General features: G+C 38.6%; 1 protein-coding gene across 5 annotated transcripts; it reads right to left on the bottom strand.

Annotated features, from left to right (window-relative positions):
* Positions 1-836: 836 nt before the first annotated feature.
* LOC134824335 (A disintegrin and metalloproteinase with thrombospondin motifs adt-1-like) lies at positions 837-14127 on the bottom strand. Of its 5 annotated transcripts, none has more exons than XM_063836210.1 (23): positions 13911-14127; positions 13201-13384; positions 12816-12920; positions 12442-12603; positions 12163-12212; positions 11797-11926; positions 11432-11481; positions 10637-10769; positions 10333-10382; positions 9942-10074; positions 9626-9678; positions 9056-9185; positions 8749-8798; positions 4365-4494; positions 4090-4139; positions 3836-3965; positions 3656-3711; positions 3338-3451; positions 3056-3195; positions 2777-2933; positions 2072-2538; positions 1511-1882; positions 837-1300 (listed from the first exon to the last, which is right to left on the bottom strand). In XM_063836210.1, the coding sequence occupies exons 1-23, from the start codon at positions 13993-13995 to the stop codon at positions 1283-1285; spliced, it is 2949 nt and encodes a 982-aa protein (XP_063692280.1). In that variant the 5' UTR covers positions 13996-14127; the 3' UTR covers positions 837-1282. The 5 variants fall into 5 exon arrangements, with proteins under 5 accessions (XP_063692280.1, XP_063692281.1, XP_063692282.1 ...); XM_063836211.1 differs by having other exon boundaries at positions 3662-3711; positions 13911-14125; XM_063836212.1 differs by lacking the exons at positions 4090-4139; positions 4365-4494.
* Positions 14128-22060: the final 7933 nt, after the last annotated feature.

The following is a 22060-nucleotide window of genomic DNA, read 5'->3' as shown; positions in this document are numbered from 1 at the left end:
TTAAGTTCATCTGCAAAACCATAAAAACTAAAGTCAAGTATTAATTTTGGGCTAGCAAATTTTTAGTATGAAACAGAAAAGCCAGCGCCGAGACATTTAGCGTGAAATGTCGCAAACCGACATTCACCGCTATCTACTATCTAGCACTAGACACTAGACAGCGGAGAATGTCGGTTTTCGACAGTTCACGCTATCTAGCGCTTTTTAACGCTATCTAGCGCTAGATAGTGTGATTTGTCGCAAACCGACATTCGCCGCTAGATAACGCTAGATAGCGGAGAATTTCGTTTTAGCGCTATCTAGCACTAAATAGCGTGAACTGTCGCAAACCGACATTCTCCGCTAGATAGCGCTATTTAGCGTTATCTAGCGTTATCGAGCGCTATCTAGCGCTAGATGTCGCCGTGTCAGATGTCGTCACGACACATAGCGCTAGATGGCGATAGATGTCGCCCACAAAAAGGCCACAAATTCTATGCAAATAGCGCTAGCTGTCGCCTGGCCTGGCTAGCCTGGCCTTTTTGTGGGCGACATCTATCGCCATCTAGCGCTATGTGTCGTGACGACATCTGACAGTGTCGCGTAACTAGCGTCATCTAGCGCTAGATGGCGACATTGGAAAGGTGCCATTCAATTGGCGGCATTGTCGCTAATTAGCACTATATAGCGCCATTTAGCGTCATCTGACGCTAGATGTCGAATTTCAACTATCGGTTTAAAGGTCCGAAAACGTTTCAGAATGGGTTAACAAAGGAATTAGCTAGCAAAGTAGATCCGGCTAGATGTTTTGAGAGGTCCTTTATATATACTTATTACTAAATATGACTAGGGAAATTAATGCAGCAAAGAAAATAAACTCATTATTAAATTGATATTCAAACAATTAGTAAAAACGTCATAAAGTTATAAAATTATTCAAACTCTTAATGTTAATGTTTTTTTTGCTTGTCTCTTTGTCATCAATAACGCATTCTTCCATTGTCATGATTATATGAGATTTCTTCATTGAAAACTTATTGTTTCATTGCTGAAAAAGTTTGTCCACGAGGCACAAATATGTCAACATGAATGAGATACTCGGCTGACAAATCTCTCTGACCAAACTGTAATTTTTCAACAAAACTTCAATTAATACACTCGTTAAAAATAAGAACTTGCAGGAATTCCTACACAATGCAATCAATCCAATTGTCTGGCAATATACATGTTTATTGTTTGATCGTGTTCACATAACGCATTATTACTGATCAGGGTCTTTTTGTTTCACTGCTTTGATTTCCTTTCAAATTCTATCAAAATCCTGATGGGAAAAGTGTTTAGTTTGTAACGAAACACAATTTCACTATGTATCCATTAATACTTAATTCATGCTACATTTTTGTTGTGGGTAGCATGATTCGTTTACCAATTCATATTCATTAATCAATTGAACTTGCAGTGTCTGGAAATTTGGCTTCATTTTTTCTCGATCTAAGACAATCCACAAAGCTAAAACAAACGAGTTTCTCACCGGGTTGAAGTAAATGTGGTCGTCATCCACGTATTCTGTACTACAAGACACCTCGAGACCCTCTTCCAACTTCTTATCCAGCTCCTCATCCCTCTCAACCCAGCTGTTACTTGTAGTAGTGTTACTGGTAGGGTTGTTTGTGGTTCCAGCGTAGCTGTAAACCCCCACACTACCTCGGACCTCTGCGTAGTGTTCTTCTTGTTCTGCGTAGTGGTGTTCTTCTTCTGGTACTGGATCTTCTGCTGCCTGGTTTGTAGGTTTGATCTCTGCGTAGTGGTGTTCTTTTTCTGCTATTGGATCTTTTGCTACCTGGTTTTTAGGTTTGATCTCTGCGTAGTGATGTTCTTCTTCTGATACTGGATCCTTTGCTACCTGGTTTTACATCAAACATAATAGACTGTAGTTAAATTTGAAGAACCCTTTAAAACATTAAATTTCATTAAATTATTTTTTCTTCGTTTATCTCATACTACAATGTCAGCACACTGAAGTTTAAGCAAATCATAGCCACTTTAAGTGAGAGTGTTAAGAAGCTTTTTGTAAGGAGTAAGTAATAGATACCTGGTGAGAGCGAAGTGCCATATCCTCGTAGGGGGTAAAGATTGAATTATCGTCATTTTCGATAGCTGAAGCTGACAATGGTGACTCTTTCTGATTCTCGTATTTAATATCGTCCTTTATATGGACACTGCTCTGATTCTCGTATGACGAAGTACTTTGTTGATTTTCGTACGTTGAAGAAGTGCTTGGTTGATTTTCGTACGTTGACGAAGTACTTGGCTTTGCCTGATTTTCATACGATGAAATATTTGGCCCAATATTATTCTCGTAAGATGAAGAGCTTGGTCCAGCTTCGTTTTCATTAGAAGAACTGACTTCTGGTTTATTTTCGTATTGAGTATTGTTCTCGGCCGGGTTAACAGTATCGTATGCAGTAACGTAAGTGGAGACAGGTCTTTCTGCTGTTGCGGGTACTCTTTCTGCTGTTGGTATCTCCTGTCTTTCTATGTAGTCGTTACCGTCGTTTCCTGATTTGCATGATCATTGGTTCGGAAGAATTACATCAATGTGAACAGCTACTTAACTATAAACAGCTACTTAACTATAAACAGCTACTTAACTATAAACAGCTACTTAACTATAAACAGCTACTTAACTATAAACAGCTACTTAACTATACAGGTGGCGAGAAAATGTGACCATACATCACTTATCATGTGACCATCAAAAATTAAGATGTTACTAAAAAAAGGAAAACAATTTTACCGAGAGCAAACTCATTTGTAAAGATTTGATAATCTCCATCATCAGCTTCACAACAGGGTGCCCGGTACCTAACATCAGTATCAGAAAGGGTTAATGCTCCTTCATCAAAATCCTCGGTCTCCGTGCGATGCACGTTTTCAATAACATAGGGGACCTCCTGATTTTTGATATGCTTATTAACAAAGCAACACTACCGTATATAATGAAATAATAATATCCATCAAGCTCTCTTTATACTTTTATTATATACCGGCTTGATTATAGACAGTGTTTACTCACTTTACTCCTTCTTCTTCGGTAGATAAAAGTCCCTATAGCAAGGATAGCTAATAACACTAGAACAGCACCAATGATAACCACAACATATAGACTGAGACAGAATCCTGCTACCTTGATATCATCCAGATCACACACCTTTCCTAATGTTGAAAAAATGTGAATAGTGATTCAATTAATTAATTAATTAGTTAATTAGTTAGTCATCTCCAGAGTACATACTAAAAATTAGAATGAAGATGCGTTGATACGATTGGACTCTTACACGAGTTCAAGATGACAAACCAATTATAGCAGAGATGGAACCATCTACGTCAACATAGCACTCATCTAGATTACAGGTAATGTCTTTCTCGCAGAGTAATGGGTCACACACTTCCTCTCTTATTTCACTTGGTTCTGGTAGAATGTTTATTACGGGTACATGTTCACTGTTCAGTATTATGTTTCAACATTATCAATTTTGAGAATGTATGATCCAATAAAATTAGAATAATTTAGACCATGTTTGATTATATTTTTATTTTATACAGCTATACGAAGTGTTTAACTGTTAAATGATTGTCCTAAACAAATATACCCTTAACTTATTAGATAACGTACCCGTACCACAACTGTCGTCACATGACGATATCTCGTCTAACTCCCCTATACAATCACTGAAATTGGATTTCTGGTATTGAAGATTTATATCCAACAACGTAAGTTTAATGCACCATTTCGCGAAAAAATTTTTATTATTCATTTACTTATATTCAAAATTATCACTTCATCAAAACTGACCTCCCAAAGCAAGAAGGTAAAGGGTCGGTACAAGATCTAGTTCTACTTCTAGTCCCTGTTCCTGTCACGTCATCACACTCACACGTGCTCCAATCTCCCCATACAGTAAAACCACCGTTTATTGTTCTACCTGAAAATATTTCTTTTCTCAGCCTTCTACCTGTTAACAGGTTTACATAACATGCACTTTTTAAAGAGCAATCCAACTACGGTCCCATGAATTTGTTAAACTAATCAAACCTAAAGAAACTTACAACATTGGTCGTTACAAATTCCTATTGTCACGAAATCTCCTTCACACTGCCTGGTATTTATATATATTTTTATATTTTTTAATTTTTTAATTTTTTTAAACATGCAAACTGCCAAAACCAATGGTGCCCGTCGGAATATTTCAACTCGCAGGTATTTATGTTTCGAGAACAACTATAAAGTTAAGCAAGGTTACATGCACACAAGCCAAGGACATATAGCTATATATATGTATAATAGGCTAATAGGGGGTAAACAGATTCAATAAGATTTAAACCTTCCGAGGCAAGATGGTGAAGGGTTGGTACAAGATCTAGTTCTACTTCTAGTTCCTGTTCCTGTACTGTGATCACACTCACATGTGCTCCAATCCCCCCAAACAGTTAAACCACCATCCACTGTTTTACCTAAACATGTACACTGACATCAGTTCAAGTTGACAAAATGTTAACAAAGTTTTACAAAGATATAACAGTCAGATTCAATTTAAGCAAACATGCAACTTAAAAGGGATTCTGTTAAATGTGAGGACTTCTTGGAGTTGCATTCAGATTTTGTTCAGAACAAGAGTATCCAACATGACACGTTGATGTCTGAACTTGAAACACCCATGGCCAAGCAAACTGCTGTGAAAACTGCCACAAAGTGGCTTACCTCTACTGGAGAGGAATATGTATGGTCTTCCTCAAATGGCCACTAGAGCACAAGTCATGCACAACCAATATGGTTGACTTTTGTGATAGCATGGCATTGTCTCTTAACGAAAAAATTATCGATCATGTTGTGTATTTTGATTTTTCTAAGGCATTAATTGATTCTGTATATCATCACTGGAGGTACTAGGCAAAAGACCCCGGAAGGCAAAGGAGCAACACCTGTCACGGAAGACCAAGGATTTATTGATTCAGCGGGCACAGTTTAAGCGCAAAGACCCAAACTCAGACGCTAATAGGTCAGAGTATTCTAAACTTAATAAGTTAGTCAAGAAAAGCAGCAAGCTAGACGACAATAACTGGGCAGTTAGAATAGCTACTGATCTTGAGGAAGCAGCGAGCAAAGGTCAGCAGCGTGAGGTATGGGCAAAGATCAAGAAGATCTCTGGTAAGAACAAGAAGCCTCAAGCATCTTGTGTCCGGGACAAGGACGGTAGGAAGATCACGGATCCCCAACAGCAGAGGGATAGGTAAAAGGAGCACTTTACTGAACTTCTGAACCCTCCATTATCAAGTGTCGACCTTGCCGACCTTGATACAGTACCACCCCAACCCCACTTTAACTCCCTCTCTTGTTCGGATGGACCACCCACCAGAGACGAGATTAGTTATTCCCTGACAAAGCTTAAGAACAACAAAAGCCCAGGAGTGGACGGGAAAACTAACGAGCAACTGAAGTATGGTGCGAGTGCTCTAGTTGATCAACTAGAGTGTCTATTCAAGAAAGTGTGGGAAGAAGAGACTGTTCCTGAAGATTGGGTAAAGGGTGTGATCATTGTTATTGGGAAGAAAGGAGACACTTCAGTCTGCGGGAACAACAGAGGGATCACCTTAAGGTCTACAGCATCCAAGCTTTTTCAGATGATTCTTACATGCTGGTATGGAGTGTCTCCTCAGGGAGAATCAGTGCGGATTTAGACAGAACCGCTCATGTATTGATCAGATTTATTCTCTCCGAACTATTATTCATAACTGTCTTGAGTTTAACATTCCTCTTTTCATTAATTTTGTGGATTTCAAGGCAGCGTTCGATTCTATCAGAAGGGACTTTATTTGGTGCAGTATGAGACACTATGGGCTGCCTGAAAAATATGTCAGAATATTTCAGTCATTTTTTGGGTGTACCATGAGTGCCGTGAGGGTTAATGGGGAGCTGACAGACTGGTTTGATGTTAACTCAGGCACAGGTCAGGGTGACATTCAAGCACCTCCTGTCTTTAATTTTTGCCTAAACTTTTCTGCATTTCTGGCTGAGACCAACAAGATCATCAGTCAAGGCGCAGTGCTGCAGAAAGAAATGAAGACGGTCGAGGAAAAGGTCATTCTGGACACCGATTATGCTGATGACATGGCTATTATGGACAACTCAGGGGAAGGCCTACAGGAATCAACTGATCTATTAGTTCATTACAGCTCCTACGCTGGGCTCAGAATAAATGCAAAGAAGACCCAATGCATGGCTGTAAGCAAGTGCGCCTCCCAGCGACCTTTCATCAAGGATGATTGTATTGAGCTGTCGGTTGAGGGTGAACCCGTCGAGCAGGTTAGCAACTTTGTCTACCTGGGTGCAACTATCAGTGGGGATGGGACAATCAACAGAGACCTGGATGTCCGTATCCAGAAGTCTAATGGCGCCTTTCATCAGCTCTGGAACATTTGGAATAGCAGAACTATAAAGACTCCAACCAAGATCAGGATCTATAGGGCTGCTGTCCTCACCATCTTGTTGTATGGAGCTGAAGTCTGGAACACCACCAAAAAGCAGATGAAACGCTTCGAGGTTTTCCATCAAACCTCCTTGAGAAGGATCCTTAGGATTAAATGGTTCTTTCATGTGACCAACGACGAAGTTCTTAGGAGGGCTGGCATCAAGTCAGTTGAGACTTTCATCAGTGCTGCCAGGCTACGTTGGTATGGACATGTAGTTAGAATGCCAGACTCTAGACTACCGAGGTTTCTGTTGAACTGGAAGCCAAATTATGGAAAGAGGTCAAGGGGCAGACCCCGTAAGAACTGGAAGTCCTGCGTACTCGAAGATGCTGCTAAGTTTACGGGTGTTGAAAACATCGACAACGACACAACAGAAGCTTTGGCTACCAACCGAGTACAGTGGAGACATATGTTACGCCGCCAACGCGATGTGTGTGATGCAGGCCACTCCAACGACTAGGAGGAGACCTTACCATGTAACATGTATGTATGTATGTATATCATCATATCCTTCTTCATAAGCTAAAATCGTACATAACATCGATGGTAAACTTCTCAAATTCCTTACCAATTACCTTCAAGGCCGTTACCAAAGAGTAGTTATTGGTAATGAGATGTCATCTACCCTTTCAGTTAATTCTGGTGTCCCCCAGGGCTCTATTCTTGGTCTTTTATTCTTTGTGCTGTTTATCAATGATATTCCCCTTGGCCTTTCGGATATTACTGATATTTTTTTGTTTGCCGATGATACAAAAATCTGGCGTAAATTAGTACATTCATCTTCTGATAATGATAATTTGCAAATAGATAATATATACTATCTTTCTGATTGGGCACTAAGAAACAAAATGCGATTCCATCCAGCAAAATGTAAAGTAGGTACTTGTTGTTTCAGGGAAACCATCCTTATCTCCTCCATTCGCATATAATCTTGATGGCTCTCCTCTTTTATATGTAGAGTTAGAAAAAGATCTTGGAGTCGATATTACTCCTAAGCTAAGTTGGAATAGTTAATGCGACAGACTTTATAATAAGGCCTGCCAACAACTTGGTAATGGTATGGTCAGAAGAAATGGCCATATTGTCATTGATCAGAAACGTCGCTGGGCCCTTTACCTTTCCCTTTTTCCTAGCCAATTCAAAAAGTTTTCCATAATATGGCGCCCTTGTAATAAATCACTTAGTGATAAATTAGAAAGTCTCTAAAAGAGAGCTATTAAATGAATTTTATCTGAAGAGGGCCGCATTTATCCACTTGAGCAATATGTCAAAAAGTGCAGGCTTGTCGACATTCTCCCATTATCTCAAAAGTTTGACTTAAATGATCTTATTTTTTGCCACCTCGACAGTCTGTCTATTGTGTCATCAATTTTACCTAAGTTAATTCAAGATTCACACACCATCTGTACCTCAAAAATTCCACTGGCAAAATCATTTTTCTACAGAACTAATATACTGTGGAATGGACTCCCTTTACTGGTAAGACAGATTGTGTCTACTAGTCTTTTCAAATCTGTGGTCACTAAGCATCTATGGAAATGTTTATTGGATAGTTAAACAACAGTCTAGCCTAGTCTCTTTGCTCCCCATATTATTATTATTGTTATTTAAAAAAAATTTATCTACCTTCCAATACTTTCAACATCATATCACACTTCCCCCACACACTTTTTAACTGCATTCACATTAAAAACCATATCTCATGTTTCTGTAATTTTATCTGAAATTTTAGCACTATATCCACAGCTAGTTATTTACCTGAGATTTGTTTGTTATTTAATAGTTTTTCATACATACATTTTTGGATTTAGATTAATTCGATGTATTGGGTCGTCCAAGTAATTGCGGACATAGTTCACTATGTGTTTACCGTGTTTGGGTGCCCATCTTATTTTACAGATGGGAGCGATATTTTGAACGATTTTATTTTGAATTCATTTATTGCTGTACTCTGTAAAATTTGAAAAGTATTTAATTTTTTTAATGTGCTCTTGTCACTCAATTCGACTATTAAAAGTTAAAATGATAGATAAAAAGGAAGTTTGAACAAACTTCCTTTTTAAATGTATGCAACACAGTTTGAATAAGATTGATAGGATAATAGAATAGGATAATAGAAGAATAAATAAATAGATAGAGAATAGGATAATAGAAAATAACATAGAAATAGAAGATTGATAGGAAGAATGTTTTTAAATAGGAAAAAAGAAAAGAAGATAGGAAAGCGAGCTAACTTACAGCAATATTCGTGACAGGCCCCAGTTTCGAGTTCCTCCTCGTCACACTGGCTGAAATAAACATCACAATGGTTTATTACCCATAAATATTAACTGAGGACAAGTTGTATCCAATTATTCAGAATAAAACATGCACAAATACTGTTTTTAAACGTGAAGCTTCGTAATTATTACATATTATATGTTGATTCTATGTCCTTAGAATTGAACAATTTGTAACTGACTTGAATGTCCTGCACAGCAATTATTTGTATTCTTATTGTATTGCTGTGTAAATTTAATCATAATCAAAATTCTAATGTTGGTACCTTCCAAAGCAAGCAGGTACAGGGTCACTGCAAGATCTAGTCCTGTTCCTGGTGCCATCGCCTGTGCTGAAATCACAATTACAAGTGCCCCAACTTTCCCATTCAGTTAAACCACCATCCTCTGTTTTACCTAAATTTATATGGGTAAACATTGTACTATTGTAGTCAATGACTACGCCAGACCATGACGGCAGTGGTGTAACGGAGGGCCCCGCCGACCCCGCTGTGCCAACAGGCAACGTTACGCCACTGCATGACGGGACGGTGGTAACCTTCAACCTAGCAAAAGGAAAATTGGGGCACGTGTAATTATCATGTGTAATTATCACGTGTAATTATCACGTGCAATTATCACGGGTAATTCGCACGTGTAATTATCACGTGCCCCAACTTTTCCAGTCAGTCCTGACTCCTATTATATCCTAAACTAGATTAAGATTCACCTGTAAATGCATCATGCTTAAAATGCCACCTAACACTCTAACAAAACCGTTTTGGAACATGCGAAATAATTATGGTAAAATATGTTGTGTTCTTATGTAATTGCTACTGTTGTAATTATCTACTTACAACATGAGCTCTCTGAACAATCTGTAGTCTCTTCTGAGCTGCCTTCACAAGATCTGAAAATCACATGATTATTAGAGGGATTCTAGGCTAAACATTTCGATAAAATCCAATCATATGTCCAGTGTCCAGATGTAAATTGTAAATCATACGCTTTTAAATCCCAAGCACAGCCGACAAAGCTACTTGTCCATGTTACTGAAGGAAGACGAGACAAACTCTAAAGAGGAACTGCGAACCCTGATGCGGAACGGGATATATGGAGGGGGTTATCTGGCGTAGATCGGACTTAGTTCTATAAGTAGTAGCTTTTACTTACAGGCCGCCACAAGCGGGTGGTGGATCAGAGCATGTCCTGGTTCTGGTGTAATGTCCTGTCCCTGTCACGTGATCACATTCACACTCAGTGGTCCATTCTCCCCACTCCGACCAGCTCCCATCCTCCAGCTTACCTGAGTGGAGAGAATATTAAGGGGGGGGGGGGCGAGGGGGGGGGGGGGGGGGGGCGAGGGGGGGGGGGGGGGGCGAGGGGGGTAACGGGGGTTGAAGGCTTGTCGGGTTCAGAGAAAACTAGGGGGGGGGGGGATGTGGTAACGGGGGTTGAAGGCTTGTGGGGGGAAGTGATCGTACTTCAATAAATTGTAACTTGGAACCAATTTGGTTTTATTGGTTTAAGATAGAAAAGCAAAATTTAAACTTTAAATTCTTACAGCAGTCTTCAGAGCAGACTTTGACTTCTTCAGAATCTCCAACACACTCCCTGAGAGAAAAAAATTGGAGATAATTAAGAAAAACTACAAAATTACTCTATAAAATCATTTATTGAAATATGCCCCATCGAATTGACACATACCACGCGACATGACGTCACACGCCACGTGCCATGACGTCACACACTACGTGACATGACGTCACATACCACGCAACATGACGTCACATACCACACGACATGACGTCACACACCACGTGACATGACGTCACACACCACGCGACAGACCCCAACGGCCAACATACCGTCCGTTGCAAAATGGAGAAGGGTCGGAGCAAGTCCTGGACCGACGGTAATTTCCTTCTCCAGTCACGTGATCACACTCACAGTCTTCTGACCACTCATCCCACACTGACCAGTTCCCATCTTCTGTTATGCCTGGAGAGTTTAACGGAGTTATCTTAACAGAGTCGTGAGGTATGAATCAAGTCAAATGATATTCAACCGAACATCCAGATCTCAGCCTTTTGTTATTATACTATTAAGAATCGTAGAACATAGTTAGGGCAAGAGTTGAAGAACAAGCGAATTTTGATTAATATTAACTGTGTATAAATAATTGTCATGGTATTTACTGAGAATACACATTTTAGATTAACTGTATTTGTTATTTGTAGATGAGTTTTTAAATAGATTTGAAATAAGCGTTAAAAATAATTTGGTGTATTTTTTTTCGATATTTCAATAAAATTTCGAAAAATTCCACTTATTTCGAAAAATAAAGCTCCAATCGTTCTGAAACTATCATTCGCCTGCCATAATGTGGCCATTGCGGTCATTTTGCACCCTCTGTGGAGATCTCAAGACCTTCGGGAGCCGAATAACCAATATTAGGGGTGGGGCGTATGGGTTCCTGGAGAAAAATGACTATAAAAATTTTTGCCCAAAAGTTTCGGCTGGACGGTTTTTTTTGGTGGTTCCTGGGACTATGGACAACACATTCCTGTAGACAAACCTTTGTTACGAATTTGTTCACAGATTGACCCATAAACAGCAATTCTTGCCCTAACTAACAGTGCAGAAAACAAAAGGAAACTTACAACATCCATCATTGCAGGACCCGGTATCTAGCGTATTTTCGTCACAACTCCTGGATGGTTGTACGGAATTAAGAACTCCTTTGTATTCGTAATTAAATTGTCAAAATACCGGTGGAAATTATTTGGTAGGCCCTAAAATGACTCGTCCAGATCCAGTCTTATCCTTAAATTGGACATAACTCACTAGCTGAACTAGCACTGAATTGTCAATTTAAAACTTGTGAATTTGACTTGCAGCAGAGCTACAGGCTGTCAACAGTAGCTGGTAACTGACCTGAATCCGGCTAAGCTGATTCACCAAATGCAAATAAAATAGATCAGAAGAAATCTTACTTAATTTAACATAGCTAAAACTTGAATCTCACCTCCCAAAGCAAGAAGGCACAGGTTCAGTACAAGATCTAGTCCTACTTCTAGTTCCTGTACCTGTCACGTGATCACACTCACACGTGCTCCAATCTCCCCAGTCAGTTAAACCACCATCCTCTGTTTTACCTAAGATTATATGGGTAAACATTGTAGTCAATGACTACGTCAAACCATGACGGCCCGGTAGTACAAACTTACAAAGATTCGAACTCGCAACTTTGCGAAAATGAGGGCTCTACATATTAAGCTACTTGGTTTCAAAATGGTTGGAACATTGTTAAACTCGATTGTAGCAATAGCCTTTGTTTTCAATACATATTACTTGATATGTGTAAAATAAAGTAAAATCCCTTTTAACTTACAGCACTGATCGTCGCATGGTGTGTACTCTACACTCTCACCGTCACATTCCCTGTACAGAATAATACTGTCCGTCAAAACTAATAATTAATAGTTCGAAAACAATAATACACACTAATTAGGCTACATTTTCAGCTAAGTGTCACTTAGCTGAACATTTATTTTGTGCCCAATTTCTGCCTTGAATAACGAAATACAGGGTGTTTCAAAAATAATGTCCTGATAAAAAAAACAATAAATATTTTTATAAAGGAGCAAAATATATATAAGTATAAGCTCACCTCCCCAAGCAAGAAGGTACAGGATCAGTACAAGATCTAGTTCTACTTCTAGTCCCTGTTCCCGTCACGTGATCACACTCACACGTGTTCCAGTTCCCCCAACCGGTCCAGCCTCCGTCTATAGCACACGTCTCGGAGTATGTCGCTTCTCCTTCACATGTGCTGTAGTTATTATTTATTAGCGATGGAAATTTTAAATAAAACCTACTTTTTCCGGTCCTAATTTGGACAAATTCAGCTCCGGTAATTGCCATACAACTAAGGGCTGGACAGCTTCAATTCTGCCCTTTCTTCTTAATCCCTCCTAGTATCAAGTAGAAAACAATATCCTACCTGCCCCCACATTTAGTATCAAGTAGAAAACAATATACTACCTGCCCCCACATTTAGGAGTTGGATTATCACACAGCCTCTCCTTTGTCTTCACTTCACCCTCTACATCACACAAACAGCTACTCCATCTTCCCCAGACACCCCATCTGTTAGAGACACTAAAGTTATTCAAGCATCATATACTTATAGTTTTAGAACAGCTGGCAGATAATTATTTATGAGTCATAATCAAGTTGTTTAGCACTCCGACTTAAATTAACAATCTTAACGATGTTCGGACACAGACACATTGCAAGCCAAGGTATCAAGGTATGGCCCTTTTTGGAACAGACCGTCTCAAAATATAGATTAAATCTTATCTAAGACTGAAATACCGATGAAAACAAAACTGTTAAGAAACACTGATTAAATAAAGATAAAACTGACCCTCCTTGAACAGCTAGATCTAAACAACTCGTAGTGTCCCCACTCTCCCCATAACACACCCGGCCCCCGCACGTAGGGGCCGGGTTAGTGCAGTATCTGTACCGGGCCTTGGAGGGGATGTTGTTAGTGCACGTGCACTTCCCCCACACCGACCACCCACTCCACCCTCCCGTCACTGAGTCACCTGTGTGGAATTTTAGTACTTTAGTAGGCAATAGTGAGAGAACGGTCGACTTTTGCAAAAAAAAAAGGTGCTTGTTATCATCGCAAAAAAGTATATCAATTTATTTTCAGCAAGTTCCTCACCAACACACTTGGTCGCGAGCAGCTCCTTTACACGGATTTATCTACAACCAACAGCTACAGCTGTTTACAAACAGTTTATAAACAGTTTATAAACAGTTTATAAACAGTTTATAAACAGCTTATAAACCGTTTATAAACAGTTTATAAATAGTTTATTAACAGTTTATTGACAGTTTATAAACTGTTTGTAAACTGTTTATAAACAGTTTATAAACAGTTTACAAACAGTTTGTAAACAGTTTGTAAACAGCTGTTGGTTGTAGATAAATCCGTGTCGAGGAGCTGTTAGTGAGTAACTTGCTTATATAAACTGTTTACAAACTGTTTATGAACATATAAATAAGTTTCAATGACCCCCTCTACTTCTCCAATATTTAAGTAAAGAGAATGTTGTGTGTACTCACATGAGCTTCGTCTGCGTCTCAAGCCCAAGTAAGAGAAAGAAACTGTGAAGAGAAGGGAAAGTAGCAGCACACTCCTCACTATCATCACATGTCACCAGACTAAGTAGCAGCGTAGAAGTAGATTAGAAGTAGAAGTAGAGTAGGGTAGGGTAGAAGTGGCAGCGTCAGAATAGCAATTCCTTCTTTTCTTCACCTCATCTAATATCACAGTGTACCTTATCGGAATTTAGTTGAACGGACATTAATTTGACGCTGGAGGCCGCCTAGCGTTCATTTAAATGTCCGTTCAGATAACGTCCGATAGGATATAGTAAAACCATGATATATACCGTAAATATTTCAAATGAGAGCTTCACATACATTTTGTGAATGATCAAAACTCCGATTTACAGAAAATCGTTCTTAGACTTAATCTTTAAATATTTAGTCTTCGAAAAAAACTTCACTTTAAAATTAACGCTAAATTTCCTCCGGCATATAGTTCATGTGTGAACTATAAGCCGGAGTATAAGGCAGCTGACCCAGGCCGAGTCTATCGAGCACAAAATAAAAAGGATGAAACATTTTTCCTGTAAGCTTGTAGTAAAAATATACTAGCGGTTGAGGATTACATGCGATGAGCTATATTCTTACTTTATATCACAGGATCCAATCATGTCCTAATATCCCCTACTCAAAGTCGACATACCATTCACTGTATAATTGATATGCTAAGAAGGTACACGAAACGTGTGTGAACAATGTTGCGTTATCCAGCTATTATCGTGCAAAAACCTACAGCTTTACACGTCACGATCAGGCACACTGTTCCTACTCAAGTATTGTATCCTACAAATCTTCTCTCTATTCAGACAATACTATCAAGAATATTACTGTATATCTATTTATATTTAAAACTTTACAAAAAAATCCCATAATTTCTACAGTATAAGAGAGCTATATATGATGATGAATAGAAATTAAAATATAACTGATTTTTTAAATTTCCTCGAACAAAGCTTTCGACTATCGACTGGTCTAGTATACTATATTTTAGAGCAAGGAATGCTCATTGGGTAGCTATGGTTAACACAGTCACAAAAATGTGACATTTTTTCCATTATAGTGCCTAACAACAATACATTTTATTTCTGAGCAGTGCATATGGGAGTACGGGTAATGTTCAGAACTTCTGAACACGCTAGATTAATATATGCTAAAATTAAGCCACTATCGTCGAAAACCCTATTTTTTTGTTTGCCATTATCCTCAAACTTTAATGAACGTGTCCATATTATACACTATACACCGTGCAGCACTGTGATATAATACAATACAGTATTTGCGAGTGAAGCTTATAACCTATGGGTCGTGATACACATAAATTCTTCTGTTTTTAAAATTTTTACATCAATTTTACGGGATTAAAGTTTTGGAAAATTAAATCCAATAAACTAAGAAAGCGCTATTTAACTCAAACTGAAAACTACAAGTACAATTACTACACACGAAAAAAACATAACCTCATCAAAACTTTATCAAATGTTAAAATGTAATTGTATACACACTAATAACAATCATTACATAATGAGTGGCAAACTGTTTATTTACTGAGGAACAAAGAAGACGATGAGGTCTGATATCAGCGATGTAAACACACGGAACACATTGAGAAACAATGATAATGAAGGTATAATGTTGCTTCCACCTGAACCTACTAAACACATTATTACACACTATATTGTATGCAGTATATAATTGTTATCTATAATGTGTTAACTCATAACTGGCTCTTACCTGCAGTATTGTCTATAAATTGTGCGCTGAGAAAATTAAATTGCTCATTGTTATTGTTATACACTTTACAGTTTACAGTTAATCATTGATTTACCGCGAACCTCTAATTTAAAAAGATTTTATCGAAAAAAGAAATTAAATCGCAAATTTCCTGCGCCGAAAATTACTGGTTGAAATGTTTTGTTAATATTGATTCACAACACAAGCGTTATTTGGTGCAAACTAAAATAAATCAAGCTATATTTGAACGTTAGGAAGGCAGTCAAAAAGCTACACATTTAGCTAAAAATGATCTCATGACATCAATACCATTTCTTACGAGTATTCTCATGGCACAGTATATTGTCTAAACGTGACAACTGTGAGTAAAACTAAATGTTACCAACTAGTCAAAAATAGGGGTTCATAATACTATTAATACTATAATTATAGTGATCTCCTCGGAAGATCTTTCAAAATATGCTCCCTTTCTAGCAATATAGCTTTCTATAAGGGGCACAAAACTGCGAAATAGACGATTAATGTACAATAAATTTAAAAGTCTCAAATCCTGAAAGCTGATCCAAGCATTGAGGCAAAACAAGGTATCGTAAGCTTTAACTACTGTCTTACTGTACAGTGTACCTCATGAGAAACCTGTACAAACTGGGGATCACGAACACTAACTCGTAAGTTCAGATGTATCGTAAAGACCAAAAAGGAGCAAGAAAGCATAGCAGCAGTTGTAAAAGCAAAGGAGCTGTATATGAAATACACACAATTTGCTTCCTAGTTTAGAACCACCTCATTCAAGAACGGCCTACATACACTACAACTATAATAGTGCTCTATAGTGTAGAATACAGAATGATCTCATTAACGGGACCGAATCTAGTTTTATTCAGTATTATAGTGTCTTAGTGTGTTTTGATACGTCATGACTTTACGCACAAATAATAAGACGATGACGCATTTAGTACTAATCTCATAAGTTCCATGAATCGATCGAAAATTGCTATATTTATTATTTTAGTTGTATGGGACAACGATCACTATCATGGTAATAGTCAAAACGCGATAATATCTAACGTCGTCGCGAGTTAGCCATAGCTGGTTAGATATCGCGTTTTGACTGGCAGTGTTACAAAATAACCGTGTTCTCAGTTCTATTAATAGCGTATAACCTAACTATCGGACTTTGTTTGAAAGGACATTATAAAGAGACACTGGAGGCCCTAGCGTTCATTTTAATGTTCAAACGTTCAAAATTATGTCCGTTCACGAAATGTCCGGTCAAATAACGTCCGATAATATAGTTCATAGACCTGAGTTAATTGTCTTCCGCAGAATAATGTAAAAGCCTTTTTTAATTATTAAAAAACCCATTGTTATAATTGCTTTGTAAATTCGATTCTAACTATAATTATAATTCTAAAAATTATAATGTCTCTGAATCATTTCCCAAGCCAATACGATGCGTTTTGCTCTGTTACAACTCGTAGATACGACTGTTACGAGCATCCCTAGAAGTTCTTGGTAACTTTTTCTCTCGTTTATTTTGCACAGAAAGGTAATCACTTGTTGCGGCCCTCGGATTGCCCGAACGTGTTCCCGAAAACTGTAATTCTGAAATCCAGACTTTATTGACCTAAACATTTGGAAAATGTGAGTAAGATATATGTTGTAATATGGTATTTAGAGATATCTTTTAGGATATCTTAGTTTTAGTATAACGTTTACGGGACGTAGAATTTAGTATGTGTTTCCGGGTATATAATAACCAATGTTTTTATATGTTCGTATTTGGGAGTTACACATTTTGAGTGTAAGTCGGTTGGCTGGCAGAACTACTGTCAGACTAACTGTCTGAACTCTGAAAGTGAAACGAGCCGTCCGCTCACTTTGCACCTGACTTACAGCCAGGCCTGTGGTTGGTCCTCGCGACCACAGCGTGACTGCTAGTGGAGTGCTCATTGGCGAGACGGCGTGTCACGTGGTACAAGCAGATGCGTTGTGCCGTCACGCAGTGTGGCGTGACGAGTTTTGAGAGTATACCCGAAGAGCCGGAAGTGGAGAGCTCACTTCTTAGTTGCCCCTTAATCATTTTAAGGGATTCGATTGTCAATAGCCAGTTTAACTGAGTACTATTCTCTGTGACTAGACACGTAGTGTGATCTATATTCACGGCAATCGCTTGGAGCGAACACTTGGAAGTTTTTGTCTGTTGACGTTCACTTTGTATTACTTTTCCTTTTAATTAATTATCCATTTTAATATACTCGTTTCATTTCTACCTTACGGTACGCCCTGCCGTTCGTGCTTCGTGACTAGAGCTTGACTAGCGTACACTAAACACTAAGAAACTCCGTTTTCTATATCTGGAGGCCACTTTTAGTGTTGCTATTTTTGCTCGTGATCCTTCTAGTATCACCTATATTCAGTATAGTTTCGTTTAAGATCCTAACGTTTCTCATTTGATAAGCTAAGTTCGGTGTACTTCGCAGTTTAGAAGAATTATACGTTGGAGGTTGTTCTAGATCTTGAGTACTTCCTACTAGAATTGGTAAGTGTTGCTACGCATTTTGTGGTACCTGTATATTCCAGTGCTATCGTTTTGACGAGCACCTAGTTTACAGCCGATTGTAGACTTCAGTACGTTATTACCTAGATTTTTAGTGAGTTTTACGTAAGTTTAGCAACCTTACTTTTCGTACATCTACTCAGGAGTGATAGACGTAGAAGTTACAGTTCCAGTAAAGCAAAGTAAAGTCTTGACTAGAAGATTTTCCAGCAACGTGAAGAATACGCCAGTTCCAGTACTTATCTATCTATTTGTAAGTGTACCTTTTTACATTTAGACACGGTTTTAGCATGTGTGAGAATAATACAGCTGAACTGGAGTGGGCGGAGTTGATTATGGAGAGAGAGGATGTTCAGTTTCGCATAAATAATGTTTTGAAGGAGATAGATGATTTGAAGGCAGATGGCGATGATACTGCCGTGATAGAAAATACGCTGAGATACTTGCGTGCAGCTTTAGAATGCTTGCAGAATAAGATTGATAGTGCACGGTCTAGAATAGTCGTTGTACTTAACTCATTGCGTAATCGTACAGATAAGAAGACGTATAAGAAGGCAGAGAATGAGGATACTTCTGGGATAGAAGTTAAGTTGGTAAAATGCCTGCAGGATAAGATTGATAGTAAACCCATAACCATCCTGTTCAAGAGGATGCAAGCGCCGGTTAGCAGCGAGACCGTGGTTAAGGATGATTGCAGTAATTTGATTGAGGAATCCTGCAGTGAAGTGAGTGTTGAGGAGAGAACTATTCCGGAGTTCTTATTTGATGAAAATAGTGAGGACCCTAGCATAGTAAACATTGTTCAGATTACGCCTGAAATTGATAACCGTCGCAATTGTAGTCTAGTTCAGGCTGATACTATAGAGGAGACACCACTAGTTGCAGAAGCAGTTGATGCAGTGGAAAATGTTTCAGCGGTTACTAGTGAAGCACCAGTAAGCTCTCTAGAGAGAGGGGTCAGATTTCTAAATCCTACCCATGAGCAAATTAAACAGGCTCAGAAGGGTGATGATATCTTAAACCAGGTCTACGGTTGGGTGAGCAAGGGGGAGAAACCTGAGGTAATTCAGGCCGGTAGACTACCACAGGAACTGTGGTTAATCTTGGTATCAAGATTTAGTAGATAGATCTTTGCGTAATATTCAGAGTATACCACTACCAGTTTTAACTTATGATATAACACGTGTTATCTTTCAGAACAGTACTGATAGGGATATTAGGATCTTTACTCGCAACACGAACCGTTCAGGGCTGCTTTAGTGGCGGAAACGTAGAAACTTTCGAATTTATTTTGACTTCTTTGTTTGCTTGTCAAGGACGTTTTAGAGATTCCGATACATCTCTATCTAAGGATGAAGACTCAACACCAAAGACTCTACAGCTTGGTGCAAGAGGGAAGTATTTGAAGGTTTTGAAAGATTTGTGAAAGTCAATTTCAGTTTTAACTTAAGGATTTTGATGATTTAAATTTAATGCACAGGGTTAGGGCCGTGTATTATATTTTGAGACTTGACTTATTTTTAAGTTTTGGACTTTTGATGCGTGGGAGCATTGAAATTTAAATTTTGAAAAGGGCGATTATTTTATTGTTTTAAAATATTCGAAAAAAATTTTTGGGTAGAGATGTTGTAATATGGTATTTAGAGATATCTTTTAGGATATCTTAGTTTTAGTATAACGTTTACGGGACGTAGAATTTAGTATGTGTTTCCGGGTATATAATAACCAATGTTTTTATATGTTCGTATTTGGGAGTTACACATTTTGAGTGTAAGTCGGTTGGCTGGCAGAACTACTGTCAGACTAACTGTCTGAACTCTGAAAGTGAAACGAGCCGTCCGCTCACTTTGCACCTGACTTACAGCCAGGCCTGTGGTTGGTCCTCGCGACCACAGCGTGACTGCTAGTGGAGTGCTCATTGGCGAGACGGCGTGTCACGTGGTACAAGCAGATGCGTTGTGCCGTCACGCAGTGTGGCGTGACGAGTTTTGAGAGTATACCCGAAGAGCCGGAAGTGGAGAGCTCACTTCTTAGTTGCCCCTTAATCATTTTAAGGGATTCGATTGTCAATAGCCAGTTTAACTGAGTACTATTCTCTGTGACTAGACACGTAGTGTGATCTATATTCACGGCAATCGCTTGGAGCGAACACTTGGAAGTTTTTGTCTGTTGACGTTCACTTTGTATTACTTTTCCTTTTAATTAATTATCCATTTTAATATACTCGTTTCATTTCTACCTTACGGTACGCCCTGCCGTTCGTGCTTCGTGACTAGAGCTTGACTAGCGTACACTAAACACTAAGAAACTCCGTTTTCTATATATAAGTACATAATACGAGCTCTTCAATCATTTTTAGGTGTGCAAAAAAACTAAAAAGAAATGATCCGATGCTTGGAAGAAATGATATCAAGCTGGGGTGGGGGGGTCCCTTCTCCCTTTTGAATACTTGGGAGGTCGTAACTTGGAAAAAGTTGTCATTTGTCGTTTCTGAATTTGATTAACTGTTAACTTTGTGGAAGGTAGATCTAATTGGGAGAAGTTTCCTGTCACTAACTTTACATGTGATCAGCTTAATCATATTCATTATTCACATAATCTCATATCAGAAGTCAAATGAGACGAGTAGAGTTAACAATTCCTGAATTTCTGTCCCGAATTATCTTTGCTGATACTCTGATAGGTGTACACTAACCCGCCAATATGAAGAGACCAAGTATAGCTGATCTCAGTCTAAGCAAGGAATCCGTATTCCAGCAGTCAGGGGGTACGGACAGAGATAACATATTTAACATTTAAACTGATTCCTATGAAGGGGAGCTCGGAACATGGGCACTAAAAAGGCTTTATCGACGAAGTCTTATGTCACGTATCCCGTGTGTGCTGCTGTTAAAATAGGATAAGGTCACAGAGGTGATGAGTGATCGCGTGATCTCTTTATTTGGTCACGTGGTCACGTGATCTCTTGAAGGAGTGTAGCATTTGTGACTGACAAAGCTCTAAAGTTTTAATAACTATAGGTTATCGTGTGTTGTGTGCTTTCGTTACCGATCGTTCATATTCGAGACAAGAGAAACACTATTTTAGGACGCAGGGAGGATTAGGAGCCATATATTGGATATTTGAGACCCCTCCCCCTTCTTTTTTAGACCCCCTCTCCCCCTCCCCTTCGTTTCTAGACCTCCTCTCCCCCCTTCTTATATAGACCCCCTCTCCCCCCTTATTTTCTAGACCCCCTCTGCAGCTCTCCCCTCCCATTATTTTCTAGACCCCTCTACCTCCCTCTAGAAACTATACAGATACTCCAGCTTTACCAAACCCCTGTAACGTGGTTGTCAGTAAGTCACTAGTCAGTAAGTGAGAGACACAACGTCACAACTTCTAACAGCTACTTACAAGGTTTGTTGTATACGCTGGTCTTTACCGCCTGCGTCGAATACCGTTGTGTAAAGTTGTTTTCTGTTTTTTATAACGGAAAGGTTTTGTTTGAAGCTAATGCTTGAATAATGATAAATACTTAAAATCAGATTTATGATAGGTACGTTTTTGTTTCAAACTTGTGATTTTGTTGTAAATTGTACTTATTTATCAGTTTATAATAAATACCGTAACTAATCAGTAATAAAATACAGTTATTACCAAAGTTACTTCTCATCGGATTTTTCACATTTGAATTTAAATTTTTCCTACGTATCAATTGTTTCCACAAAATTCCTACTTTCAATTTTATCGTTTTCACCGCGTTTTTGCCTCCTTATAATTGTACTTGTATAGCACTAGCAGTTGATAGCAAATTGTTGTACGGCTTCGCATG

This window comes from Bolinopsis microptera, chromosome 12, assembly GCF_026151205.1.
Source record: "Bolinopsis microptera isolate Bmic1 chromosome 12, MBARI_Bmic_1.0, whole genome shotgun sequence".
Lineage (NCBI taxonomy): Eukaryota > Metazoa > Ctenophora > Tentaculata > Lobata > Bolinopsidae > Bolinopsis > Bolinopsis microptera.
The sequence above is the reverse complement of the archived record's forward strand: the minus strand, read 5'-3'. Positions and strand labels throughout refer to the sequence as shown.

Bases quoted from the DNA above. Each gene is read 5' to 3' on its own strand.
- LOC134824335 (XM_063836210.1), bottom strand. From the start codon at position 13,995: ATGATAGTGAGGAGTGTGCTGCTACTTTCCCTTCTCTTCACAGTTTCT. The intron at 8,799-9,055 runs GTACCAACATTA...TGTTTATTTCAG, and splicing joins GTACCTGCTTGCTTTGGAAG to CCAGTGTGACGAGGAGGAAC. The intron at 3,452-3,655 runs GTACGTTATCTA...ACATTCTACCAG, and splicing joins TGACGACAGTTGTGGTACGG to AACCAAGTGAAATAAGAGAG.